Source organism: Melozone crissalis, unplaced genomic scaffold, assembly GCF_028551555.1.
Source record: "Melozone crissalis strain CALT ecotype California unplaced genomic scaffold, PUWL_Pcris_2 ptg000004l_1, whole genome shotgun sequence".
In the NCBI taxonomy this organism is placed as follows: domain Eukaryota; kingdom Metazoa; phylum Chordata; class Aves; order Passeriformes; family Passerellidae; genus Melozone; species Melozone crissalis.
Genome location: NW_026535782.1, coordinates 36,392,896 through 36,418,869, shown reverse-complemented (window position 1 = coordinate 36,418,869; position 25,974 = coordinate 36,392,896). Strand labels below are relative to the sequence as shown.

General features: G+C 41.3%; 1 protein-coding gene across 2 annotated transcripts in view; it reads left to right on the top strand.

Moving 5' to 3' along the window:
- TMCC3 (transmembrane and coiled-coil domain family 3) overlaps nucleotides 1-25,974 on the top strand; it is a 128,595-nt gene that overhangs the window by 9,456 nt on the left and 93,165 nt on the right. Inside the window, exon 2 of one of the 2 annotated variants that reach the window (XM_054277398.1) lies at nucleotides 11,487-11,657. In XM_054277398.1, coding sequence (XP_054133373.1) covers nucleotides 11,613-11,657 — 45 coding nt within the window. In that variant the 5' untranslated portion in view covers nucleotides 11,487-11,612. Of the gene's footprint in view, nucleotides 1-11,486; nucleotides 11,658-11,937; nucleotides 12,012-25,974 lie in introns of those variants that run through there. The other variant, XM_054277407.1, reaches the window with a different exon arrangement.

The window sequence follows — 25,974 nt, the reverse complement described above, 5'->3', positions numbered from 1 at the left end:
TGCAGTTGGGTTGAACCTTGTCCCTGACATTGCTGTCACCCTGACCCCAGGTGGGCTTGAGGCAGTGCCAGCATGTGTCCTGACCTGCTTTTGCACTGCTTGATGTTGAATTATGGATCCCCTATGACATTCTTCTGCTAGAGCCTCTCAGGGATGGGTGTACCGTTTTAGAACTGCTGTCAAGAGAGGGCAAGCTGGTGCTTTGACAGCTGGGCATGGGAGCAGTGCTGTAAGAATGCTGCTCTAAGAATTACACAGGTTGTTAGCACATGCAGAGGGTGCTTGTGCCTCCTTGGTGCACACCTTGGAGCCAGAGTAGATGCCAGGGGACAAAGCCACGCCTGTTTGGGTGGGGTCACTGTGCCTCACGTCGTGTGTCCTCGAGAGCTGGTGGCTCGAGTTTACTGGAACCTTCCCTGCCTGCTCTGGTTTCCCACTTGTGGTTCCTCAGTGAGTGTGGATGAGAATGTGGGATCACTGTCAGACTGTGGCACTGTGGGGACAGATGGAAAAAAGGCTATCTGTGCCTGACAAGTCAACCAGAGAGCTCCTGTTTCCAGCTCCAGGGACTGTATGTGGACCAGGTTTCCATGGGTGAGGTGGGACAGGGGAGAGGAAGAGGAGCTGCCTGATGAACCGAGTGCTGCTGTCATTATTCTCAGCAATGCTGAGCACACTGGAGGTGGTTTTTGAATGCTGGTTCTGGTGTGCTGATCCACCAGCTCCAGAATAGCCTGCCTGTAACAAGTGCTCAGGTGTTCAGGCTGGGTTTTCTGTTCTCTGTGATAACTATATTTAGACAAAATGCAATTTAGAAATGGAAGACACAAATCACTGAATCAGAGGGAGTCATGGCATTGAATCAAATGAAGAAAAAGTAATGCTTTCCCTAGTGAGTTCACTTGTTTCTTGCTTCTGGGATCCATTTTGATTTCATAAGCACATTCTCTTACTTGGCACTGCTTCTGTAGGAATTTTTAAAGTATGTGTGTGTTCTTAGTATTTTTGCTGTGCTTGAGATCAGCACTGTTAACCTTACTCATTTGAATGGGTCAGTCCCCTGGGCCGGCACAGCAGTCCTGCTCCTCCACAGGATGGATTTTGGCAAGCAGCTTTAGAGATGCTAACGAGGGAGGTGGAATAGGAGGGGGTCACACCACGTGGCTGAGCGTGCATTGAAAAGCCCTTGCCTTGGTAGAACTTAAAGCTTGTAGGACTTCCCATCTTCAGAGTGCTTAGAAGCATTAATGAAGCCTCATGACACCACCACAAAGTGATGTAAATATGTATTATCACTATAGTACATGGGAGGGCAAGAGAGAAAATTTTCTTGTACAAAGATTGCCAGAGAAACCAAGGGGAAAACCTATAGTTTTAAATGACTGTCTTATCCTAGACAACTGGAAATTGCCTTTCTAAGTTGCTGTGTTGTAAAAGTATTCACTTGTTTAGGCACATGCATCAGTGCTCTCCTGAACAAAGAGATGTTCCTTAACTAGTACTTGGGAAACGAGTGCAGCTTTGAAATAACTGAATGATTCTGCAGGGAAAAGCTGTGAAATTTTTGTATCTATCACTGAGCTTACTAAGGGGGTTTTTTATAGCTTGTTAAGCAATTTCAGACTTTTCTCATGTGAGTTCTCCTTCCCCATAACTCAGTTTGAAAAGAAAGACGGAGGAGAGGGAAAGAGAGAGCACCTTCAGCACACATGAGGAGTGGGCCTTCGGTCTCTGGGCAATAGCTGGGAGGAGAGAGTAGCTGAAGGAGGGTGGTTTGGGGCTGAGGATGCCTGACAGAGCTGTGGTGTGAAAATTCAGCCATTGCACAAAGCATTGCTGGGACCTTCAGGGACTCTTCTGCTAGTTCTGCTGGAGCATCCTTTTGTGGTCATTGTAGGTCCTAGTCTTTGTCCTCTCCTACTGCTTGTTATTGTCACACTGTGCAGCCAATGCCATCTCAGTGTAATTGTACCCTTGGTGCATCCACCTCCTCCCATCTGTATTTGTTCTCTGCTCCTAGCAGCTCTCTGGCACCCTGCCACATGAGATATAATCTGCAGCCTCACGTAGAGAATTACTGTACTCTGACCTCCCCTGTGTTACAAACTACTCCTGCTTCACAGGGCTTAATCCTGCCAAGAGCTAAACTCTGCTTCAACCAGGCACCCCTGGGGAAACTGCCTTCCCACAGGTGGATTAATGGTGTAGAGCAGTGCATGTGTGGAAATACATTGACCACTAAAGGGTAGAAATCAGGATGATGAATGAAGTTTTTCAATGAAGTCTGTAAACTGATTCTAGCTGTATAAAATAACTTTCTTTTTGGAGGGGAGGATCTTCTTTCATGAGTAAAAAGCTAAGGTAAAAATGAAAACCTAGTCAGGATTACTAATGCAAACACCATAAGGTATGTGTTTTACTGGCAGTACTAATGTTTTCTGATCAGCTTTCAGTGAACATAATTCAAGACTTTTATGTAGGTATTTATATAGTATAAATCTAGAGATTCATGTGAAGTAATATCTTGTAAGACAAATACTTAGGTATACTGAAGAACTAGGACACAGATAATTGCATTTCTGATCAAATTAAGTATCTGGGTATTGAAATATCCATTAAACAATCCTTCTGAGGCATTTTAAATGGCATAAAACTCACTTGCTGTATCCCTGCTGATTCTGATGCACATTTCTACTAAATTTCTCTGAACTGTACAGTCTCACACCTCAATTTGTTCAAAGGCTGATCAGGTTAATTTGCTCACAGTAGCATTGTTTCAGAAGCTACAAAGGGCATTTTTTCTGTACCTTAGGTAGCTTCACAATAACTATTTCTGCAGGCATTTCCCTTTCTGCTCTCCTTCCAAAGGAGATTCTCCCACAAACACTGCCTCCCACCTTCAGTCATACTGCTGTCCTCTTGGGGTGCATCCACCAGTGGTGCATCCTTTCAGAATTACCTCCAGGCTCTGTGCCTGGCTTCTTTAGCTCTAGTCCCCATCTCCTGCTATGTGAAGTTTCTGTAGCTCTTTCCAATTCCTTCATGGCTTACTCTCTGGGCCCCTTCTGTGGCTTTCGCTGCTGCTCCATGTTCTCTGCAGTCAGGGGGTGAGGCAGCTATCAGAGATGTTTTCTTCCCCCTCTCTTTCACTGCACCCCACTTGGCCACTTCTTTCCTGAAAGGCCCCTCAGAGCCATCACCTCTGCATGGCATTGCCTTGTGAATAGGACTTTGGGTACAGGTCTCTCTTAGCTATCTCATGCTGCTAGGATGCTCTTCAGATAATGAGGTGAAAGGGAGACAAAAATTACTCAAAATGAAGGACTGGATTAATGTATCCACTGTCTTCCTGAAAACAAAGGGGCAGGTGATGCCCCAGTTTTCACTAATGCTATATTTGAGAATTTTCTGTAAGCCAGTGGTACATGCTGCTGCTCAGGAACAAGACTCCTGGGATGCTTTGGCAGTTGTGAACCTTCCTGTGCTCTCTGTGGGTGCTTCCCAAGAAGATGGGCTGGTCAATGAGTAAAATGTTTGGTAATCCCTCAGACTTTGGCTGTGTGTCTTACAGTGAGTATTGCCTCACAAGTACTGTTGTGTACTTCTGTGTTTGGGGTAAACACCTGGGATTGAATTCATATTGGGAACTTCTGTGTAGTCCTCACCAGTGTCTAGAAAAGGAGGTATGTGAACTCACATGCTGAACTTACTCTGTGTGAGTATCCTGCATTGCTACAACAGACTAAGAATTAGCATCTGCATGTCACATTTTTGTAGTACTAGTTTAAACCAATTGGGCTGTGTATGATTTGCCTTCTGGACTTTTCCTCTTGCTAAAAACAGGTGATGATTAGTGCCCAGTGTAAGTTAGACATGAGTAAAGTGTTGTTCAGCTAAACAGCTTGAATAAACAGTGCCATTTTGCATGCCTGTTTGGAGCACAGAAAATTAATCTGCTTCCAAAGCTGGATCCCTACCACTGGATTTGTGGGTTTCTAGAAGTTTCTGACCTAAAGCCCAGTTTACTGTATAGTTACCATAATCATGCTATCCAGCCATGAGCATGTAAACTGCACAGATTCTATTTGGGAATTACATTGTGGAAATACAGACAGATCTGTTTAATGAGGTATAAAACCTGTTTTGTATAAAATGTATAAACTTCACTTATCCATGAGACACAAAGAATGAAGGATAATTTTGATAATCAAGCTTTCTGAATATGGCAGAAATATTCAATATTCAACAGGAGCATTAAGAGTCATAACCTCATCTGGGATGACACAAAGCTGGTATAATCAAAGTGCTTCTGTATTGGATTCAAAGAATTTAGTAGTGTTCAATGTTTGGGCTCCAGTTTGGTAACTGTTGTTAGTTTCCAACTCAAAAAGATCAAGTAGGTCCAGGAGCTTCTCCCTGCCATTGGTAGTGTTCAGTTAACTATGACTGGGGACAGAAGAGGAGAATTTGGTAGCCTACTTCTTAAAGAGAGCCAGTGTGCCATTCCATAGTGTACTTGCAGACTTAAAAAAAATAATCTTGCTTTCTCTAAAAGTTGTATTTTAAAGTTTTAAAGATAAATCTCTTTTTTGTTAAGGTTCAAAGCTCAGAATGTTTTGAAATGTTTTTCTTGCTCATTTAGAGAAAAGCCCACTTAATTTGAATTAATTACTGCTCCTATGGTGATATTTGAAATAAAGACTATCTTGGATGATCAAAATAGGAAAAAAAAAAAAAACTAGACTAAAACTCATCATATGAACTTTACTGGTAGAATTTTATTAACTCTGAATGCTGATATTCACAAGTTCATCCATCCTCCTGTCTGCCACTATTGTTGTCTTTTGGTTTTTAAATCAAAAGGTATTTCAGCCAACTGCAGTTGAAATAAACTTCCCATTACCTTGCCAGAATGGTAGGGATCAGCTCAAAATCATCTGAGTCACTGCACTCTGATGGGATCTGTGTTTACATTCTTGACATGAAATAGTCTGTTCTCCCATTTGAAATGCAACTAAGGTAATAATAAGTGAGAACATCCTCATGTAGATATGCGTGGACAGTTGTGGTGTCTCTCCAGCTGTTTAACTGCTTTGCATTGTGCCAGACTGTGTACTGAGTGTGTCTTCTGCTCCATGGGCAGAGGGAATATATGACTCCAAAGAGATGCATCAATGAATAGATGTTTGCCTGTCAACACACAGCCTGGGTCAGTTGGCCATTGCACATCCTGAAGTCAGCTGTAGGCAGATGTTGGTTTATCATTCTGCCACGTGGTTAACTTGGAACGGGGTCTGTGGCCTGTCCAACACCTCACTGGCTTTTTGAACACTTTGGTCCATTGGTTGAAAGGGTGCCAGTGCAAGGTCACTACTGGGACGCAAAGCTAGATCAAAAGTACCTGCAAGAAAGAAAATATCTAAAGCTGAGCTCAGGTAGTTCTGCTATCTCTTCCTAATGTGTTCTTCTGCATAGCATGTGGTAGCTGGAGGTGGGTGAGCCATACTTTGTGGTAGAGACTGCAAAAATAACAGTGGTTTAAAGACCTTGCATTGTTCACAGCAAAGCACTGCCTGAAAGCTGAGAAGTTCTTTGCAGGGCAGGAGACTGGCTGGATACAGAAGATCAAGGGGGACCTGAACTCATGGCCTTGTTATTTTCAGATCAGTTAGGCTCTTACAGGACAACCCAACAGAAGGTTCCGCAGTTGGTGAGCATTTACTTTCTGACCCATTTCTTTTTCTTGTGCTATGTAAAACTGGTACTGTACCCTGGCACAAAAACAGCAGCTGGTTCTCTGTGCCCGTGGGATTTGGAGATTCAGGAGGGTCCTTATTTTTGCATTCAGGAAGTTTGTTAAGAATCACTCATCACACTCCTACTATTCTCTCAGACTAACATAGTCTCCTTTCTGTAGGTGGCTTTATGTCCCTTTCACCGTTCATTTCAAATGGTGGCCAGGTCTAATATAGCAGCAAATCAATAGACACAGGGTATTTCTGTAGTTCATTTTACCATATCCACTAGGAACTTCCTGCAACTCCACTTGCAAAGACTGCATTTATGTGACAGCTTGTCCTGTACATTAGATGTGAACTAGAAAATAACTTGTCAGAAGTGGCTTTGTTGGCTCTTGCCATGCTCAGAGAAAGAGCAGAATCTCTATGGTCTTACATGTCAAAGGTTTTATAAAGAGAAAACAGGTCTGGCTGTTACACACAAAAACATAAATTTTGAAATGCATGTTGCAGTGCTTGAACAAAGTATCTGAGACATTTTGGTTTTCAGAACAAAATGTAGCAATTTCTGAGAAAATAATACATGTGAAAGTACAAATGCCAATGATCTATGCTTCACTGTATCACTGCAGTTTCTGTAGAATGACTTGATTCACTTAAATTAAAAGTGGGAACTCTATGGAGTTTTGTAGAGCACAGAAAATGTCAGGGAAAATTTTCTCAGGTAATGTTTTAAAGCAGTGCCACCTTATGGTTCATTTCAGAATAGGGATGTTTGATGTCCCACCCTTGCAAAACACTGCGTGCATCTGGCTGGGATCTCCAACTTTCTTAAATGGTCACTGTCTATGTTTCTGATGGGGGGGTGATGGACTATACCTTTCACTATCAGGACTAATTACAGAGAAAAAAAAGGGATTATTAGCTTACTTCTCAAAGAAGAGCTGTTCCTTCTGTACAACTACTCAGCACATTGCTCTCACAGGCAAAAAAATCATCCTTCAAGCCCATTCCTCCTAGATTCCTTGTATGACTGCCTAAGGCTCCACTTTTTGCTGAAATGTTGCATTCTGACCCCATGGCACAATCTAACATCTTGGTAGCTGCAGCCCATATTCATCATACCTAGTCCTGCTGTCCTGTAATTCAAGCCATGGTAAATAATTGCTGGCTGGTCAAGAGCTTTGAAGTTCTGCCATCACTGCTCACATAAACTGAGGATCCCTGAGCAGGGTAGGTTTCATGGGTCTGATGTGACTGTGCATCCCAGGAAGATGATCTCAGAAAAATCCTTGCAGGAAAAAGTGGGCCTCTCGGTCTCTTCCTGCTCCTGTTCCAGCTTGTGGCAGGAGTAGCTGCTGTTTGGATGCCTAAAGCTTGGCAGAGCTACTTGGTTCTGTGGCTGCTCTGAATTCCTTCTGAAGTCAATTACGTATTGACGTATGCTCCTGTGTTAATTACAGCTACTGCTGCAGCTTGGTGACCTCTTTTGTCTGCAGTAGCCATAACAGTTTGCAAATAATTCTGGTTAGCCTGTGAGAGAAATACCACTAAATTACGGGAGAAAAAATCCTGGAAATACTTTGATTAAATTTTAGGTATAAAACTAGCAGTTTCTTCCAACAACTGCAATGCAGAATTCCCAGAAGTGGTATTAAGAAATATGGGTTTCTTTGCTGCCCTGCTGAAAGCAGAGAAGTCTATTTCTTGTGGAAATTACTATTTGAGCTGGAATGAGAAGTGACCCAGAGATGGCTGTGTTGGAAGCAGCTGGGACTGATGTTCAGCTGTTACTGCTCTGCTGCTCAGTGCAGTTCACACAACCATCACCACCACCATCCCCAGTGTTAGCCCACCACTGATTGCAATGGGGTTAAAATCAACCAGAGCCATTAATTAAGCTTTGACTCTCTCTGTTGAACTGGTTTATACATATACAGACTGTTCTTCTTTCTTTTAGGTAAACAGAAACTGTGCAGCATCTTTATTGAGCATTGTGCAGAGATGGCCAGCCCAGCATGGCTGTTAAATTCCCTCAGATTCTAGCAGCAATCCCATTTATTGTAGAAGACAATAAAGCTTAGTAGTGAAAATCACATCATTAATATTAGCTTAAATGTAGCTGTTGCTATAAATTTATCTTGTTCACAAAGGTGTGTATATCAAGGCCTGTGGCTACAGAGAATGCTGTGGAAACTCAGTTTCCTATGGTCTTGAGCCTTTTCATTCATAGGCTTTTAAAAACTAAATTAAACTACTATTTTCTGGATTTGCCATGTATCCTGTACAGTTCCCATACTTTTTTTTACAGCCTTTGTTCTGTCAAATATTTCCACAGTTATGTGCAGCCTGTCTCATTGAAGTTAATTGGCCAACAAAATCTAAACCTTGGTGTCCCTCACTCTGTTTTTCCAAAATACACATCATATTTGAGCTCATCATATTTGATATCTCCAGTATCTGTCTGATTGGCCTGAAATCAGCATTAGAAGTTTATTACATACATATAAACAGGCTGATCCTGGAAATCGGATTTTCACAGGGAGCTAGGCTAACTGAATCTAGTCAAAAGTATGGAAATTACAGCCAATGTAAGACTACAAACCTGAAAACTGAAAATACGGTGGTAGAAGAAGAGAGTCCAAATATGCAGCTGATGCTACATGAGCTGCCTTGGAAGATCATGTGAAACCCTTTCCATCACTGCCCTCCCTCCATGATTCAAGGAGTACTGCAGTGTTTCCTTCTGAATGGCTGAACTCCCAGACCTGGGCCAGGTTCCCCTTGGGAACAGACGGGCACAGCTTTGCTGGCCACAGGTTCAGTGCCAGCACCATGCTGAACGCCAGCTGAAGGTGAGCACAGTTTGGAACACATGTACAGTGTACCTTCCATTGTCTATTTTCATAACACTTGAGAAAACTGTGCTGCTCTGCCTCAGGCCATCCATAGCAACTTTAATACATGGTATTGGTTTGTCAGACCTGCCTGTGATTTACGCTTCTGCTTGACATTATTTCTGTTTGGTTGATATTTCCCTTTCATTGTAATAAAGCTTTTTTTTTTTTTTTCATGTAACAGTGACTGTATGTGTTATACAAAAATGAGAGAACTCAGTGACATGGAACTTAATCATGTTTCCCCATGCCCTTGATATAATCTTTCAACAGCATCAACACTTTCAACAGTGTATTCACACTCCAATGCATGATGAGTTTATTGGTGTGACACAAACTACTAGATACCAAAATTATATATATTTGGGAAAAAAAGTAACTACAGCATTTATAGCAGTTTCTGGTAATTTCAGTACAGATTGAGGTGACTTCAGACACATATGGTAAGTCATAAAAAGCTTCTGAAATATCTATACATGTCCATGACTGTGTACAGCCGTCCATGACAAGCTGGTATGCTGATTACATGGGCTGGATGCCAGAGCTCCCTGCTCATCCAGGAAACCTTACTCAGCTGAACAGGACTCTGTGACTCTCAGGTGTATAGTGCTGATTATGCTCTGCAGCACATTTGCATTTATGTAGTCTCACACTGCATTATTAGATGAATGGAATGGTTTTACTTCTCCAATTCTTTGAAAAAAAGGGGTTTAACTTTTAGGAAAAAAAGTTGACTTCCAAAAATTAGTATATTCTCATTAGAAGTGTGATAATAATGGAGTAATTATTATAGCTTTGTTTTGAAGTCTCATTTGACTTATAATTTTAAGAGTGTAAATTTGTTTTATGTAGTTTTGAGACAGCAGTTACTGGTGTGTCTTTTGTTTTTTATAAACATGTTTTATGGAGACAGAAGGTTATTTTATAAAGTATTTCCTACCTTTAGCATTATGTTGCTGAAATTGAGAGACCAAGCAACAAGCTTTTCAAAGATTCTGCCAGATTCTTTAATTCCAGGTTTTCCTATATGAAAGAAAACATGTAGAGTGTTCAAGATAATACAAGTAGAGAAAGTGGGTTTTGGTTTGCTACTGAGGAGAGATTTCCTGTGGCTCTACAACTTCCTATATTCAGGAAGGCTTATAGTTGTAGGAAGACTAATGTTGCTGGCAAGGCACAACATTCCACCGGGTGTTCTAGTGGTTTTCTCCCATCTTTTCTCTTTCTTCCTATTTTTTCTTCCATCAGAAAGAGAAGCCTTTTATCCTACTTGTTTGTTTTAACAATCCCTGGCATCTAAGTATGGTCTCAGGTATAAAAAAATAACACAGTAGTTTTCCAGCCCTCTCCTTGCTATTCATAGTCAGGTATGAAGATGGGCTGACCTTTACTTGCCTTCAGCATATCTGAGTGCCAGCCTCGAGGGCTTGCTCACACTTGTGTACAAGATCTCACTGTATGTGTATGTGGGTGTTGGTTTATCTCTCTATATTAGAAAATCTCTCAGCTTTGTGTGAGGTGAAGAGACTGAAAACCATGCAATGCCTTGCTGGGGCTTTTTTACATCTGCCAAAGCATTGTAGTTTGTGACACCCAGATGTGACAATGTTCACAGGGGTCTGAGGATGAGGGAAGAGATGAGGATCTGACTCCATGTTTCAGAAGGCTTGATTTATTATTTTACTATATATATTATATTAAAACTATACTAAAAGAATAGAGGATAGGATTTCTATAGAAGGTTAGCTAAGAACAGAAAAAGAAGGAATGAATAACAAAGGCTTATGTCTCAGTCAGAGAATCTGAGCCAGCTGACTGTGATTGGCCATTAATTAGAAACAACCACATGAGACCAATCACAGATCCACTGTTGCATCCCACAGCAGCAGATATTCATTGTTTACATGTTGTTCCTGAGGCCTCTCAGCTTCTCAGGAGGAAAAATCCTAAGGAAAGGATTTTTCAGAAAATATCATGGCTACACCCAGACTCTGATCTGTTTCTAATTGCAGCAGCAGTAAAAAACTCGTCTTAATTTTATACTGCTTACTTTTTAATGCATTTGCAACCTTTGTATTATCTTTACATTTTTAGCAGAGGATTGGATTTTGGAAAATTCTATCTGTATCATAAAAAGAATAGTGCTGATTTTATCATACTTTTTACCTCAAAGGTGCACAAATGTACAAGAATTTGCACAAAGGGATTAAATATACAGCACAGAGGATGATGTGTTATCCATGCTTCTCATATGAGGGAATTTTGTTTCAGTTACACCTCTTGGTGCATCCCCTGTAAAATTATTATAGATGCTACAAGCTGTACAGGAAAAGAGGTTCCACTAATGGGCATGGGTAATTAGTGTTATGTCAGCCTTCATGCTTGTATGGATCCTGCTGCAGGATCAATGTGTGAATCTGGGTGAGCTGGAAGTGACATAGGGTCTAAAACATAATATAATGCATTGTCTTGCAGTTGTTCAGGGCTCTGCAGTAAATTCTGCCACTGGAATACTCATCGCCTGGTTTTGTCTTTCTTCAAAGCCCTGCTGTGCTCTAGAGGAGTGCATTAGGATGGAGAGCTTTGGGTAGTTGAGATTTTAGCCTTCTGCTCTGTTGCATCTTTCCAACATGTGCTGCAAGAGAAAAAGAAAAATAATTGTTAATGAGGGCAATCTTACTTGGAGCTGGGCTCCCTGCAAGGGACACATGAGCCCCATCTCCTTGCAGAAACCAAGCCTGTCATGTCCTCTACCCTAGATTCTCTGAGTACAAGTAGACCAAGCTGCCACAAGCTCTGTATCTACAGTTGTGATCAGCCCCGTTTATTCTTGTACATTCTGTTTTCCCAGGTTTAGGTTCTGAACGGCTGTTGCACTCTGAATCCAAAGCTTCCAGAAAGCCATGAGGTACCTGATGACTTCAGTGGGCTCTAGAGCTGCTCTCAAATCCTAACTTCACTGCTTCTAGATGATTAGATGAATTTATTGGAAATGGATAAATCAGCAAGATCTCCACGCAAGGTACAACACACGAGTCCTTCTGCTTTACGTGTTCTGAGAGTTATTGCCCCCCTCAGATTAAGGGATGCTGTTTTATACCAAAATTAGTCTGTGATGTAATACTGTAATACAATCTTGTACTTCGTATAAATGGATACAGCACACACTCTGTGTAGATATATAATTACAACAAGACCTTGGCTACTACTAGAAGTGAAACAGAGTAGTTTGTTCTGCCATCTCTGGTGTGGTTTCAGATTAGGCCCTTACAAGGGACAAGGGTTCATGGTGTTCTTATAGGCAGGCTCCTTGTGGACCTTCAGGAGACAGGCTCTCTGCATCAACTTTTCTGGGAACACTGCAGCTGGCAGACAGGTAGGTCCCTGCCAGGTTTAACATGCTTAAAGGGGGAAATAGAGTGCAGGTCTGCATGTAGGCTGCCAGAAGACACCAGTGCCTTCAGCTGGCCAGGAGTGTTTTCTAAGACTTGGGGAGCTTTGAAAGGAAGCTGGAATACTGGGAAACTCATGGAGCAGGCACTTTTGCCTGTATCAGTTGAGGTCAGTTCAGGCAGGTGCTGCATTTTGACTTTCAGAAAAATTCACTTCCTCAAGCTCTTGCCAAGTGTGTAGCTCACCTGGGCTCACCATGTTCCTTACAGGTGCTTGCTAGACATGTTTTTAAGGACAGATGACAATATTCAGAGATGTGAATATAGATTTTATTTGAAATTGCTATGAATTTGTAAATTCATGATTATTTGAACTTTATGAAAATAACAAAATCACATTTATTTGACACAACAATAAGGATGCACAGAGAAACCTGTGTGTTGTGCTTATAAAGAGACCAGAAACTAACCAGATTCACTGTAACCATCCCCTTTTCAGAAGAGCTAGAGCATGAGTGTAACTGTACAGCTTTGCCCTTGAAACGGAAAAGATTAGCAAATATTTGGTTTATTCTTTTTCAAAATCTTACCCAGTAGCACAGAATAAACCAGAAGTTTGTTATGGGGAAATGCTGTGCCATTCTCTAGATATAGCAGGGGGATTGTATTATGTATTTATGACAATTGTAGCTGTGGTTTCTTCAGATCCATGCTGAGACCAACTGTATCAAGGCTGTGTGACTAAGGAATTCAGAAACATCTCCTCAACCAGCAGCAAGAGGCATTGAGTTTTGAGCCCAATTCTGTGTTTCTTCCAGTGTTTACTGAAAGTCTGGGCCCTGGATCTTGTCTGATACTCAGATCTCAGTTAGTGAAGACCGTACCCAGGCTCTGCCACCTGCTGAGCCTGCATTGCTCAGTGAGTTAGGGAGAAAGCTGATCTGTGTGGGTGTCTGTGCTGACACCACCAGCCCTGGGCACAGTGCCATGCACCCACCATGCCTGCCACCTGCCTCCAGCGCCTGCCCAACTGCCCAGCTTGGTCCTTCAGCGTGGGGCATCCCTGTGCCAAAGTGCATGTGGCAAATTAATCTCCCGTGGGCTTCTCCACTCTCACAATCCACCGCCCCCATGACTGAGAGGGAGGTGCTTGGGGGAACATCAGCTGCCTGAGGCAGCAAGAGGATGCCACTGTGGACCCCAGACGACTCCAAAGTATGCCTTTGGGAGGTACAACAAACTTCACCTGGCATGCAGTCTCACAGCCACGAGTCTGCTTCATCAGAAGAAACACTCTTCAGGTCTTGTCATTATACCCCAAAGAGGGGCTAGTGGTCTGCAATCACCACAGCCCCCAATCCACAGAGCATCCTGAGGGCTCTTCCAGGACTTCCAGGGGGGGCCATTGCAGGTTTCTGAGAATCATTTGCCCTTCCTCTCCTGCAAAAAAGAATGCCACTTAATGGACTCTGCAAGACATTTTGGCATATTTTAATGCAAAACAGTCTGCAGAAATAGAAGATCAGTTTAGCTAATGCTAAAACTGGGTATTTCAGTTTCACTTTGATGATGCAAAATTGCAGGACTGAAGGTATGACAGAATAAATTTCCAAAATCATCCAGTTCAAAGATCTATTGTATACTGAACAGTTTACATCTTGTGAAATATTTTTTGATTGTGATTGTTTCTGAACTGGTCTCTCCAGGCTGTAGATCTAGTCTCACTTTAAGAGCATAAGGGTAAAGGATTCTTTTCATCTACTCTTGCAGTTTAAAAGAGGATGCTTCACAGTTGCTCTTTGATCTGATTTCAAGGTCTGCCACAATGCAGAATTCTTTTTTTTCCTACCTCTGCTGAGGACTCATGAGAGTTTTTTCAGCTATTGTTGCTTCATTTGAACAAAATAACAACACAACCTTGAGGTCCAGCATTCTTTTCTGGAAACTATTCAAAGTCCATTAAGTTATTAAAAAAATCAGCACCTAGTAACAGATTGCTTAGGATATGTATGGATGCAATCTGATTCAGTAATAAACAACTTGGCAATGTGTATATTGCCAGATATTTTTTCCCGTGCTACAGGACGGCAGGGCCAGCTCAACATCTGAGGCTTTTGATTGTTTGAGTTACAGGTTGGCAGCAATTTCAATTTTCTATAGTTAACAATGTTTCTGCATGATCTGGAAAGAAGAGGAGGATCGTGCTGAATCAAGTTCCTATTGTGTTATAACATTGGCAAGTGATAAGAAGTCATCCTGTTGTGATGTGGCAGTGCCTGTTTAGGTGCTGCTGGTTACCTACCAGCTGGCTTGGAGTGAAGGAGTTGATATGTCTCCTTGTTTACCATTGGCAATCAAGTGTTTAAGATCTTCAGAAGGTAAAGAGCTAGAAAAAGGCAAAAAGGTGTGAAAGATTTGTCCCTTCCCCTCCAGTTTTCCTTTGGCTGAAGAATTTCACTTTGGGCAGCAGCAGTGACCAGTCTGTCTGGGAAGAAGTGATTGCCAGGCTTGGGTCACGACGTGGATCTGGTAGCTGAGAGCACCATGAGCTGAGCTCACGTGTACCCCAACCTATCTCTGTGACCCACAAGGCGCTCATCTGGTTTCACTGTCTCTCTTCCCCCACAGGAGGAGAAATCACAACCATTGTCTTTGGAGGAGGGCTGGGAGGCTGCCCTCATTAGTGTTGGGAAAGACTCATGAAATACAAATCAAAATACCATTTGTTGTCTTTCACATTAGAATAACTCACAGTCAGAATTTCCTTCTAAAGAGGACAGCAGTTTGTTTAAAGATGTGGTTCACAGTGATGTTCTTGCCATGGTTTTAAAAGTACTTGCTTGTTCCTGTTGTGATATTTCTCAGAGTGGTTTGGTGAACAAGAAAGAGGAAGCTCTGAAAGCAGCTGTTTAAAAACTGCCATCAAAGGCACAAAATAATTTGAAAACCAGACAGGCTCTGCTACTCTTTGCTCTTTGTTAGCACCTTGTATAGCAATAAACCTAATTGCTACAACTGTGGCAAATAAAACTGTGATATCTGTGTGCCTCTAACATAATAATTCTTTCCCAAATGGTGTCTGAGAGGAGCTGAAGCATTTTATTTCTCTGTACTATATGACTTAAATAGACCTTTTTTAATAGCAAAGGTGATGGCTTCCATTCATGTATTTATCTGGGGACTGTTTATTTGGTTTGTTATATCAAATGATCTAGAAGTAAGAGCTCAAGCCCCTGAAGATACAGTACAGTATTCAACACAAAAATATGGGAAGAAAATAAAGTATGTATCTTAGCATGGTTTTTATACCAGATGAAATATTATTTCCATTTACAGGCATAAGAACTAGTTTTATGTTTGTGCAACATTATCAGTCCACAACAATGGGCAAATGCAAACATAAGAGTCGGGGAAAGAGAAGGGAAGGGGGATGTTGCAGTGGACTGGCATCCTTCCTCATGACACCAGGAGTGCACATCAGCTCAAGTCATTGCTGAGGGTTGGTACTGCCTCTGATTATCTGCTGCCAGTTTACCTTAGTTTTTGTCCTTCATGGAATAAAACATAAAGTGAAGTTAATCAAATCTTTAGAGATATAAAGTGGACAGAATTTCTTCCAAGAGATAAAGCAGACTTGGTGGCCCTATCACATCCATACGAATGAAACATTGGTCAGATTTTTTGTTCTGAAAATCCAAGCTATAATTGCTTTTCTAGTTACCTTATTTTATTTTAATTAACATTAAAGTTTTAAACAATAATATATGATTTTGTTGAGAAGACTTTGAATTTTTTGTTTTGCTAGGAATACTTGTTTTCACTTTGTAAATTCTCATGGGGGATGGGGGAAAAATATCGATCAATTTTTCACTTACCAAGGCCATCAAGTGCTACAACAGTGATTATTTCTCTTCTTATCTCACCCAAACAGTAAAAGTTGATACAGGAACAAATTTTAGAGAATTTTGTGACAGGTGAAGTCTCTCAGTGTCCTTCAGTATCAGTGGCCAGAGCTGGATGTTTTGAAAATCATGCCTGGGTTTCTGAAGAGCCTTTGCATGACAGCATTAGGTAGAAACCATCTAAGAAAATCAAGATGCACCATGTCCCTGAGATGAGTGTGTCAGCTGCATCACTTCGTTTTCAGCTCTTCACATTGTGTCAGCGGTTTCACTTCCTTGAGGTGAGCACTTTTCAGAAGCTACTGCCTTTGTAATGCAAGTGAATCAATTAAAACTAATTTTAAATGAGCATCCAAAATGATATTTCATCTTCAAAGGTAGAGCTCTGGTCTTCCATCAGTGCTTTAACCACAGGCCTGATGCTTTGGAGCAGCTCCTCCCTTTCCTGCACAAATCAAGGGAATAAGGTTTCCTTTAGAAAAATGTCATACCAAAATGTTCCTGGTTACTGCAGTCTTGTGTTGTTAACCACTGTGTGTACACTGATAGGAGAGTCCATAAATAGCTTTTGTGGTATTGTGTGGCCAAGCATGCTGCAGTGGAAATGCTGTAATAGCAGAGGGGAAGGAAAGAGTGTTGCCTTATCTGGTGTGCAACACATGCAGGCAAGCCCTTAGCTGTTTTTCCCTTGTAATTTACATATCTCCTGAGTGTTGAGAGTCACACAATTTCAGTCTTCAATTCTAATTAAGGTGAAGGAAAAAAAGGATGACATGAATAGCACCATCAAGTCTCTCAGCAATAGACTGTATAACATAAAGGTAACGTTTTCTTCTTGCTGACAGCCAGAAAATAAAAGATACCAGGAAAGGTCTGAATAGAATGTATTATCTTCTTAAGTAAATTCTCTAAGCATTTTAAATGACTGAAGGTAAAAAAATTAATTCACCTGTAGCCTTTCTTTTTTCTAAAACCTTATTGAACGCCTTACTTTTGAACTGTATCGTTCCATTTTGGTAATTGCTCCCAGAGTCTTGGTATAAACTGTACAAGTACTAAGTATTAAGAAAGGTCCAAACTGTACCTTGGAGAGGACCACTGTGAGAGACTGATCATGGTACAGGGCAGTGTCAATTACAGGAATGTTTCTGTATCACTGGAGATAAAGCTGTATACTTTTAAGCCACTTTGATCCAGGGTTATGTGTGTAAGAATACAGCTCTTAAAACTGGCTGTTTTAAGCTGAAAATACAAGTTTAATAGACATTAAACATGTATATAAGTTCCAAGACATGTGCAGAGGATATTCTGAACAGGCAGATGTGTCAACAGACTACATTCACCTTAAGGACTGAATTCCTCATTCCATTGCCTTCTATAGGTTGGGTTTTTTCATGTCTATGTGTAGTGAGTGACAGTGTTTTATATTGAATTTACCCAGAGCAACACAGTCCAGACTTAGATAAAGTCCTTAGGCGGTCTAGATGTGTTACCCTGCTTGTTGTGGAACATTGTTTTTAGACAAGCAGGTTTTTCTGTTTTTAGACAAGCAGGTATTGATCTAGACAAAGCAGAACCCATCAAATGTAGTGTTTTTAAGTAAATTTGTACCATAGGGGCTGAAAAGGGGAAAGTTTTTTTTTCAGTGCATCCACATTGAATTGTCATGTCTTGAAGAACTCCCAGATTCTACTGATAAATAGCACCTTCATCACCCTTCATCCTCTCTGCAACAACAAACACAACACTTTTCTGGGTGCCAGGTAACGTTGCTCTGAAGGAAGCTCAAGGAGTGAAGGGTGCTCGCTGTCATCTCTCTAAACTACAACCAGGTGGCAGCGTGCCTCAGGACATTGCTGATGCAGCTGCATCTAGCTGGCCATTGGCTGTCTGTTCTCTAGGACATCGTGGGGATATGGATACTCTGCATCTGCTGCTGAAAAAGCACCTGTAGGCACTCAGGAGTCATGAGAAGAGGTGCCATTGATTATCTGTCTGTGGTACAATAATGGCCGTACAAGGACATGCTGTAAGTCTCTTGTGGCAAGTATCTAGTATCAGATACTAAACCACAAATTTAAGCATCAGGCTGCACAGGTGTGTGTATGCAGGTACAGATAGGTACATATGGAAGGGGTCACTGCTGCTATAGCCCTCATCAGTGTTGTTAGGAGAGTGTCCTGAGCCAAAACCTACGTCCAAGCTGCCGTTCTTACCTGCTATTGATTCTCACAGCCTCCTAAAAGGAGGTTTCCACATTTTAGCCCCTTTATACTCTCGTCCTCTAGGCCATCACTGCCAACAAGTACCACAGTTAAACTGGGACACACAGCGGGGTAGTTTTTAACCACAGGCAGCTGGGGCACTTGTTAGAGGCAATAGATAAACGTGGATGGTGGAGAAAAGTTTGTTTAATTGGGTGCTAAAAGCTGTTGTTCTCTGCACTAAATTAGACCACCAGGAATCCTAATGCTGCATGTTCCCTGACTGCTGGGAAGAACTGATTTAAATGCCACTGAGAGGCCCTCACACAGATTTCAGTGTCTGAGATCTCAGAGCATCTTAGTGTCATGTCACATTTGTTCCTCTCGTCCATTGCTTACTTTTCCCACTTGCTTACCTCTGCTCATAGAGGAGATTTTTCCACACCCTCAGCTGAAGTCCCGTGTTTAATTCTGCATGTACCAGCAAGGATGCACCAAGCATGGGGACTTCTGCCTCTGTGTGGAAAGATCTCAGGGTAGGAATGGGCATGTTTGTACCTGTGTGTGTGCAGACCACGAGCAGTGCCCAGTACTCCACGGGAAAGGAGAGGAGGAGATCATCATGTTGCTTTCTTAACAGCACATGTTGTCTCACATGGATGGCATATGGGTTGCTCTGCCACCCCAGCTGCCTCGAGACGCAGCCACCAATGTAGCACAACAATCTTCAAGAACTGCTTTGGCTTCATAGTGGGCACAGATTACTGGGGTGAGATATCCCATAGACCTCAGAACAAAAAGGACTCTGATCACAGCCCCCAAAAGGGCTTCTTCATGCTTCCTTCTCAACTTCCTTGCACCTCAGGGTCGTCTTCCCTGGCTCCTGAAAATTCATTTCTTTTCAGTGGGGTGCCTGAAGCATCTGCTCTGCTGCCCTTCACATGCAGTTGCACTTGGCAATGCTGACTGCAAGTGAGAAGCTTAGAACTGGCTCTTTATTACAGTGTCTTGTACGTACTGTGACAGATGAAAGTCTGGAAAGCTACCTGAGGCTGACACCCAGGTGTGTAAACACTAGAGAGGTGAGAAGTACAGAAATATCTGCAATGTCTGCACCCTTCCTGAAGAGATGTCTTCACCTGTGTTTTTCAGAGACTAAAGTGGTAGGCTGCTTTTTGTACTCGGGTTGACTTTGCTTGGCTACATGTAGTCCAGAAATGTAGCTCTTGAGAAAACTGGGGAAAAATAGTAATTTGAAAACAAGATAAAAAGGCATGATTTTAAGAATTGTAAATTGGAGTGCAAATATGCCTTTTGTCTCTTAGAGATACCATTTTCATATTCTTTTGGAATAAATTTTGCTTGGGGTTTTTTTTGTTGTTGTTTGTTGCTATATGAGCTTTTTGCTGTTTATTGCATCTATGGGATCCTGATTTACAGCTGTGTGGGAAAGTAGCAGTGACTCTTGGTCAAAGCAAGGTTCCTCTCTGTGGTATTTTTGCCTTTACTTCTTCTCAGGGCCAAAACATCTTCTTTCCACTGGAACTACATTCTTGTGTTAGTTTCCAGCCTAATTCTGTCCTTGGAATGAATTTGGCTATTCTTTTGCAGTCAATACAAAAACCTATTTCTTCTGTTATTTTTGTTGAGATTGCTGTATTTATTTTTCCTTTAGGACAGCACATGGACAGACACAAACTTCTCAAAAGTACCTTTGGAATGAAACAAGCTTAAACTGATGACTCAGTCACACAGCTTTTTCTGATATTTCTAAAGATCTTTCTCCTTAGGAAGGGGTTCTGTGGCTTCAGAAGTAATGATTGCAGAATTGGATTCATGCTTCAATTTTTTGCAAGGTTATAAAGGGATTATTAACAGCTGCATCTGCTAGTTGTAAATTCTGTCACAGAAGTTTGGGATTTGGCCATAAAAGTGAAAATTTCCTTTGCTAGAGTTATCAGAGGGAGACAGCCCTGGCTGGGAAAAAGGTGAGGTGGGAGCAAAAGGTTGGCTTCATGTTTACCTGAATATTTCAGTAGTTTGCTCTAAAGGATGCAAAGCAGAATTAAAGCTGTCCCTCACTCCTCTGGGAAGATCAGATGGCAAAAATGCTGCTTAATTGTTCTCAAGAGAGGTGGTTGGTTGGTGAGTATTGATTCACTATGGAGCATTTGTCTTGAATTTTGATTTGTATCTGGCCCAGTAGGAAAAAGAATTGGCTTTGTCATTGGTAGATGATAAGAATATGCCATCCTTGACTGAAACAAATATCTGTGACCTGTTTGGGAAGATGGAGAAATCAATCACTAAGTGACAAGTCCTGTGTTTGGTAGCCCCAGAATGCATTTCACTGCTTGAAACGGCTTGCATAACAGCAGGGAGTAGACTCCAGCTCTAAGGTTTAAAGTGTTTACTCTGTGAAAATCCTCTGAGTTCAATTTTCTTCAGATATTTATGATCCAGTGAAAATTAAATTGTGGTAGAAGGCTTATGAAGCATGAACATACACATAAGAGAATGCACACAGTTGGATATTCACATCTGCACATTTTCCATTAAAATCCTGACTGCCTACTCGGGGGAAAAAAGAATTAGCTCAGAATTACACAACTGAATTTAGTTACTTGAAGTAATTAGGACAGTGTATGTGGCTTGTGAAGGGGCCACAAGGGTGACTTTTTGTATAGAATCATAGCTTCTAACTTATTAAAAGATGAAGTGTATAAAGTGCCTCCCTTGTTTTAATGATCTGCTGGGACTAGGGACTAAAGCAACTTGTGGAACTGGAATTACAACTACTGCTCTGCAGTATGATAGTGATTCAAAAAGAACTTCAGAAATAATATTTTGAGTCTATCAGCTCACCAGCTACTTTGGAGATTGTGTACAGCTGTGAAAGAGGGGGCACACTGTTCTGCAGTGGCTTGCATAGAATGGGGTATGAAGGGGCTAAGAACATATAGTTCCATTTTCACTAGTGTTTGTCTACTTTTTCATGGAGAGAAAACAATTTAATCCTTTGTAGCAATAGGTCCTTTTGGAAATAGAGAAGTCCAGTACTAAGCCTACCTTCTGTCCTTTTCCACTTGTGGGAAAATGTGTGGTGGTTATCTGTAGTAATATCTGGGGATGTTGCAGTTTAGAAAGATTTACTTTTACCAAGTTGTATTAAAAGTTTGTTGAGTGGTGGGTGCTTTTTTGGTTGGTGTGTTTTTTGGGTTTTTTAAAATTATTTTTTAATACTGTGTGAAAGATGCTGTACATACAATACATAGAATGGTAGCTGAAGATGAACTGGCCTGGAGACATAGAAATGCTAATTTTGGGCTAAATTGCTAGCATATACTTTGTAGTAGACAAAAATTGCAGAGAAGTAATTTCCTGGCATTCAAGCATATATCTGAGAACACCTGTTATTATAATTCCAGCTTTATGTTCCAAGTGAATAGAACTCAATAAATATTACATTTTGTTCTCATTTTCTGTATACAGACTTCAGTTTCAATTTACATATGCTGTGGAGTGTTTTTCTGCTTCCTCTGCTTGTTGTTCTGTATAATGTCATGTACATAGCAACACCTTGAATGGCTTTGCTATCTCTCTGAGACATACTGGATGAGGGGATATATTCCCCAGATTTATTCTCCCTGTGTCGATTGTTTTACTCTGTGAAGAAATCCAGCAAACCTAAAGCAGGATATTACATTTCATGTTAAAGATTATGACAGACAGGTGACAGACATACAGAGCCTGCTTGTTCCATGCTTGGTGATACTTGTGTCTTTGGTCAGAAAATCAAAATATCATAAAATATTTTATGAGGTCTAAATATCATATGTTCAGCCCATTCTGTGCCTCTGAGTGCCTTGATCTAGCAATCTGTGTAGTGCTGTCACAGGCTGGGAGCCTAAGTTAAGGCATGTCTTGATTTGCATATGGTACAGATGGATAAAAATATTTGCAAGTTGGTATTGCTGTATTTTCCCCTTTTCCTGCTGTTTCTGGTTATTTATGAATTGTACTTTCCTACCATTTCAAGTAATCCTTAGTAATGCTAATATTAATAGGTTTAATAGCAACCAAATAAGATATTATTTTAAAACTGGATTTTAGTTTCTACAGTCACATCGTAACTTTGCAATTGTGACAGGGAGGGGTAAAATACTGATTTGTTAGGTGTGTGAAAAAGAACTTTTGTTTATCTTGTGTTTTAAAAATGGGCATAATTAAATCATTGCTAACCAAGAAAACAAATTATAAGTGCTTTCACTGAAGTATTTAATTTGCAGTGTTCATTTGCAAAAACCCAAGGGATAATGGGGATTGATCCTGTGATGGGTGCGTAATTTGATGCTTCTGGTGCATGCAGCACTCTCATCCTAATGACTTTCAAATGATGGAAAAAATGACTTGCATTCATCTGCCATCACCTGAGAACCTTGCTTGCATGTATCAAATGGTGCAATCAGTTGAGAGGACTGATGGAAACTGACAGCACATAATCTCATTCCAGTGAATCTGTGCACTGCCAGCAGGTTATTACTGAGTTTCTTTCAACACCTGTAGATTTTGCACTTTGATTTTCCTGCTTTGTAGTCTTTCAAACTCTCCCTCCCAAACCCCTATCCTCTTATGCAGACACAGACTGGTCTGTGATTGACGTCTTGCTGTTTTGAGAGGGAGAGTTGCAGAATGGCTCTCACAGACTGAGAAAAGATCCAGAATGGGGGGAGATTCTTTGGTTATGTAGCTACCATACCATACAAGCCACATGGCTGGGCATGATTTGATTAATGGGGTGGAGAACTAGGGAGAAAAGGAGTGAGAAGCCTTGTGGTCACCCCCTTTCTCCTGTGCCCTATGGAGCAAAAATATTCAGCCTGTAGCTATAAAATCAGAAATTAATTCATTTTGTCCGGTTGATCAGAAGTTTACTGCTGACAATTGCATATTAAATATGCTGTTTTGTGATGAAGATTGAAACCCTTTTCTTTGGCCTCCATGGCAAACTGAAGGAGAGATGGCTTGTGCTTGTCCTCCAGCCCAAGCCTGTTGACAACTATGGACTTGGAGATGGGGATGCCTTTGTAAGCACAGTCCATTCTCAAGGCTAAAACGATTCTGCTTCTCTTACCAGGCAGCAATATCTGAAGCAAACAAAAAAGGGCTCCTGAGCCAGGAGATATCTTGTATGACATGTATTCAGACAGAAATTGCTGTGACCTCTGGGTTACCTTTGCTTATGTAAGGCAGGGGATGGCAGAGCAGGAGGAGGGAGACTGCTGCCAGCCCCAGGGAGCAGTGTGGGCAGGGCATGCTCTGCCTGCTTCCAGTAAATTAAAAAACTTCCTGAGACAGTGCCAAGTGGCCTTAACGTCCTACTGGCATTGACACAACATCATATCTGGTCATCACAGCATTTATGCTGTCTGGTCAGAGACAAACTTATCTTCTTCAGACATTTCTATAGCATTTCCTCAGCCTGAGGAACTGAGATTCCTGAACCAACAATCCAGCTCATTTCCTCTGAAGATACAGTGTTTCTAAACACTTAGTGAGTTGAAACATTGATATGTGGAGTATCACACAGTAGGAAAGTATTATGGGTATGTGATGGATCTTCTAAGTTTTTGGCTTGAGTCCAACAAGCATAGGCCCCTGTGAATTTCCATGCTGCTTCAAGACATCTGTTGCTTTTAATTTTTTTTTGGGATTTTGTATGTTTGGTTCATATTAGCACAAAAGGAAAAGACATGCTTTTACTTCTGTTGGAGCTCTTTTGGGTGCTAGAGTTGCCCATGAGCACATTTAGACTCCAGGACTCTCAGGTGCCAGGACTTCTTCAATTAGCAGGGACTGCCACTGGCTTTTTTCTGCTCTGTCTCTCTAAGTATGCCACTCTTGCCTCTCCTTTTCCTTCTTAACTGATTTTTTTTTTCTTCCTGTCACTTTGTAGTAGAAGTTGTAATGTTGCTGAACCACTGCTGTGCCTCTCTGTCCTTTCTTTATCAATCAAGTCATGTGGAACAGAGAGAATGCCTTGAAGGTCACTGCCTCCTCTTTGTTCTGCCTATATATTGAAATAAAGGGTGCAGGCAGGAAGGAAATTAGCAGTGCCCCCTTTTTTAGGGGGCACCTCACCCTAAAAAGCTGCACCTCAGTTTTAGTTCTGATGCTGGCTGTCCCATTTATAACTTTCATTTCCCCACAAGAGCAGTGCTGTGTGATTGTTAAAGGAACTGGGATTCTATAAAACAAAATTTCTCATGCTGCGATATGGAAAATATCATCTGACCCATCTGTGATGCAGAATGAGTAATGTGAATGGAAATCATGTGGAAGTTGTAACATGGTGAGGGATCCTGAGCAGTGGCAGAGAACTGAAGCATGAAAATCCTAATCTAAACACAACAACCTGTTATTTCTCTCATTACATTTAATTGTCAGGGTTCTTTTTTGTTCACCCTGCTGTAGTGGTTTCAGAGAACTGTAGTGCCCAGGCTTGGTGCAGTATTCTTTCAGAAGCATCAATATCTACAGATGAAACAACTGTCTATAGATTCCAAGGTGAAGTTTGTTTTGGAGTCAGTTTGTCTGTCACTTGTTTTTCCAACAGCATGGCACATGTGTATTTCTGATGCTGTCTAATCTCCACATCTACCCATTTCCATGTTGCCTTTGTGCAACTGATACATTGCACATACAGTATGTTCATATGGTATTATCATCTTATTTCAAGCCCATTTCAGTAAATTTAGACTTCTAAATCTGTCCTCCCATGTACTTGTAGTCTCTTCCAGACACTGTCTGCCTGTGCATGTTCTCTGTCTCGGTGTCAGTCAAGCCCTAAGTGAGTATCCCACAATACAGCCTTTCTGTTTGGCAGCAAACCTCTGAGAAGGACATTCTGGTTTTACATTGTGAAAGAGCATAAAAAAGTTGTGTATTCATTTAAGGTGTAGAGCATCTCTGACTTCTGTCATACAGAAAGTCCTTTTGTCCTGTCATAGAAGGAAGAGTGGCACAATCTGCCTCTGATAAATCCACATTAGTTTTTTCCTAACTCTCTGTGACCTACTGGGTGTTTGCAAAGGGAGAGCCTGTTTCCTCTCCTGTTTCCTGTGAGCTGAAGTTCAACAGGGCCAGGCAATCTCTGATCAGTCAGCATTATTTGTTGCTCTCACAAAGGCAGAAAATCTTCTGATGAATGGAAGTTCCCACACAGAGTCTGTCTCTTATGTGGCAGTAACGATCATCTATTTAATTTCTATTTTCACAGCATTTATATAGACACTGTTGTCTATCTATACTTTTGATGGAAAATTTCTGTCAAACTTCCTTTCAATAATCACAGCTGAATATACAGTCCTTTATTTAGAGAATTACTATGGCAGTGGAAATTGTGGTAGTCTACTTTCTGGAACAGTGGGAGTTAGAGAGCAGAGTTCTGTCTCTGACGCAAAAGCATTGATCTGCCTGTAGCTTTACTACTGGGAGATTGAGGTACATCAGCCCAAATTCACTCCAAAGAATCTGAAGCTTTTAAATGACAACTCATTTCTCTTTGCACAGAATATAGAGAGTGTCTGGGATAGATATTTAGGTACCACATATTAGGAAAACAAGTCAGATGGATGAACTTGGGCAACAGGGAGCAGCAAGTAAATGCACTTTGAATTTAATTATTTACTGCATGAATTGATGCAGTCACTTAACCTCCTGCAAAAAACATGGGGACGTCACAAAAAGCAGAATGGCTGAGAAGGACTCCTTTTGGTTACAATTGTGATACCCAAAATGCTGAGATTAAAGACAGGTTGATGAGGCAACTAATTTAGGTT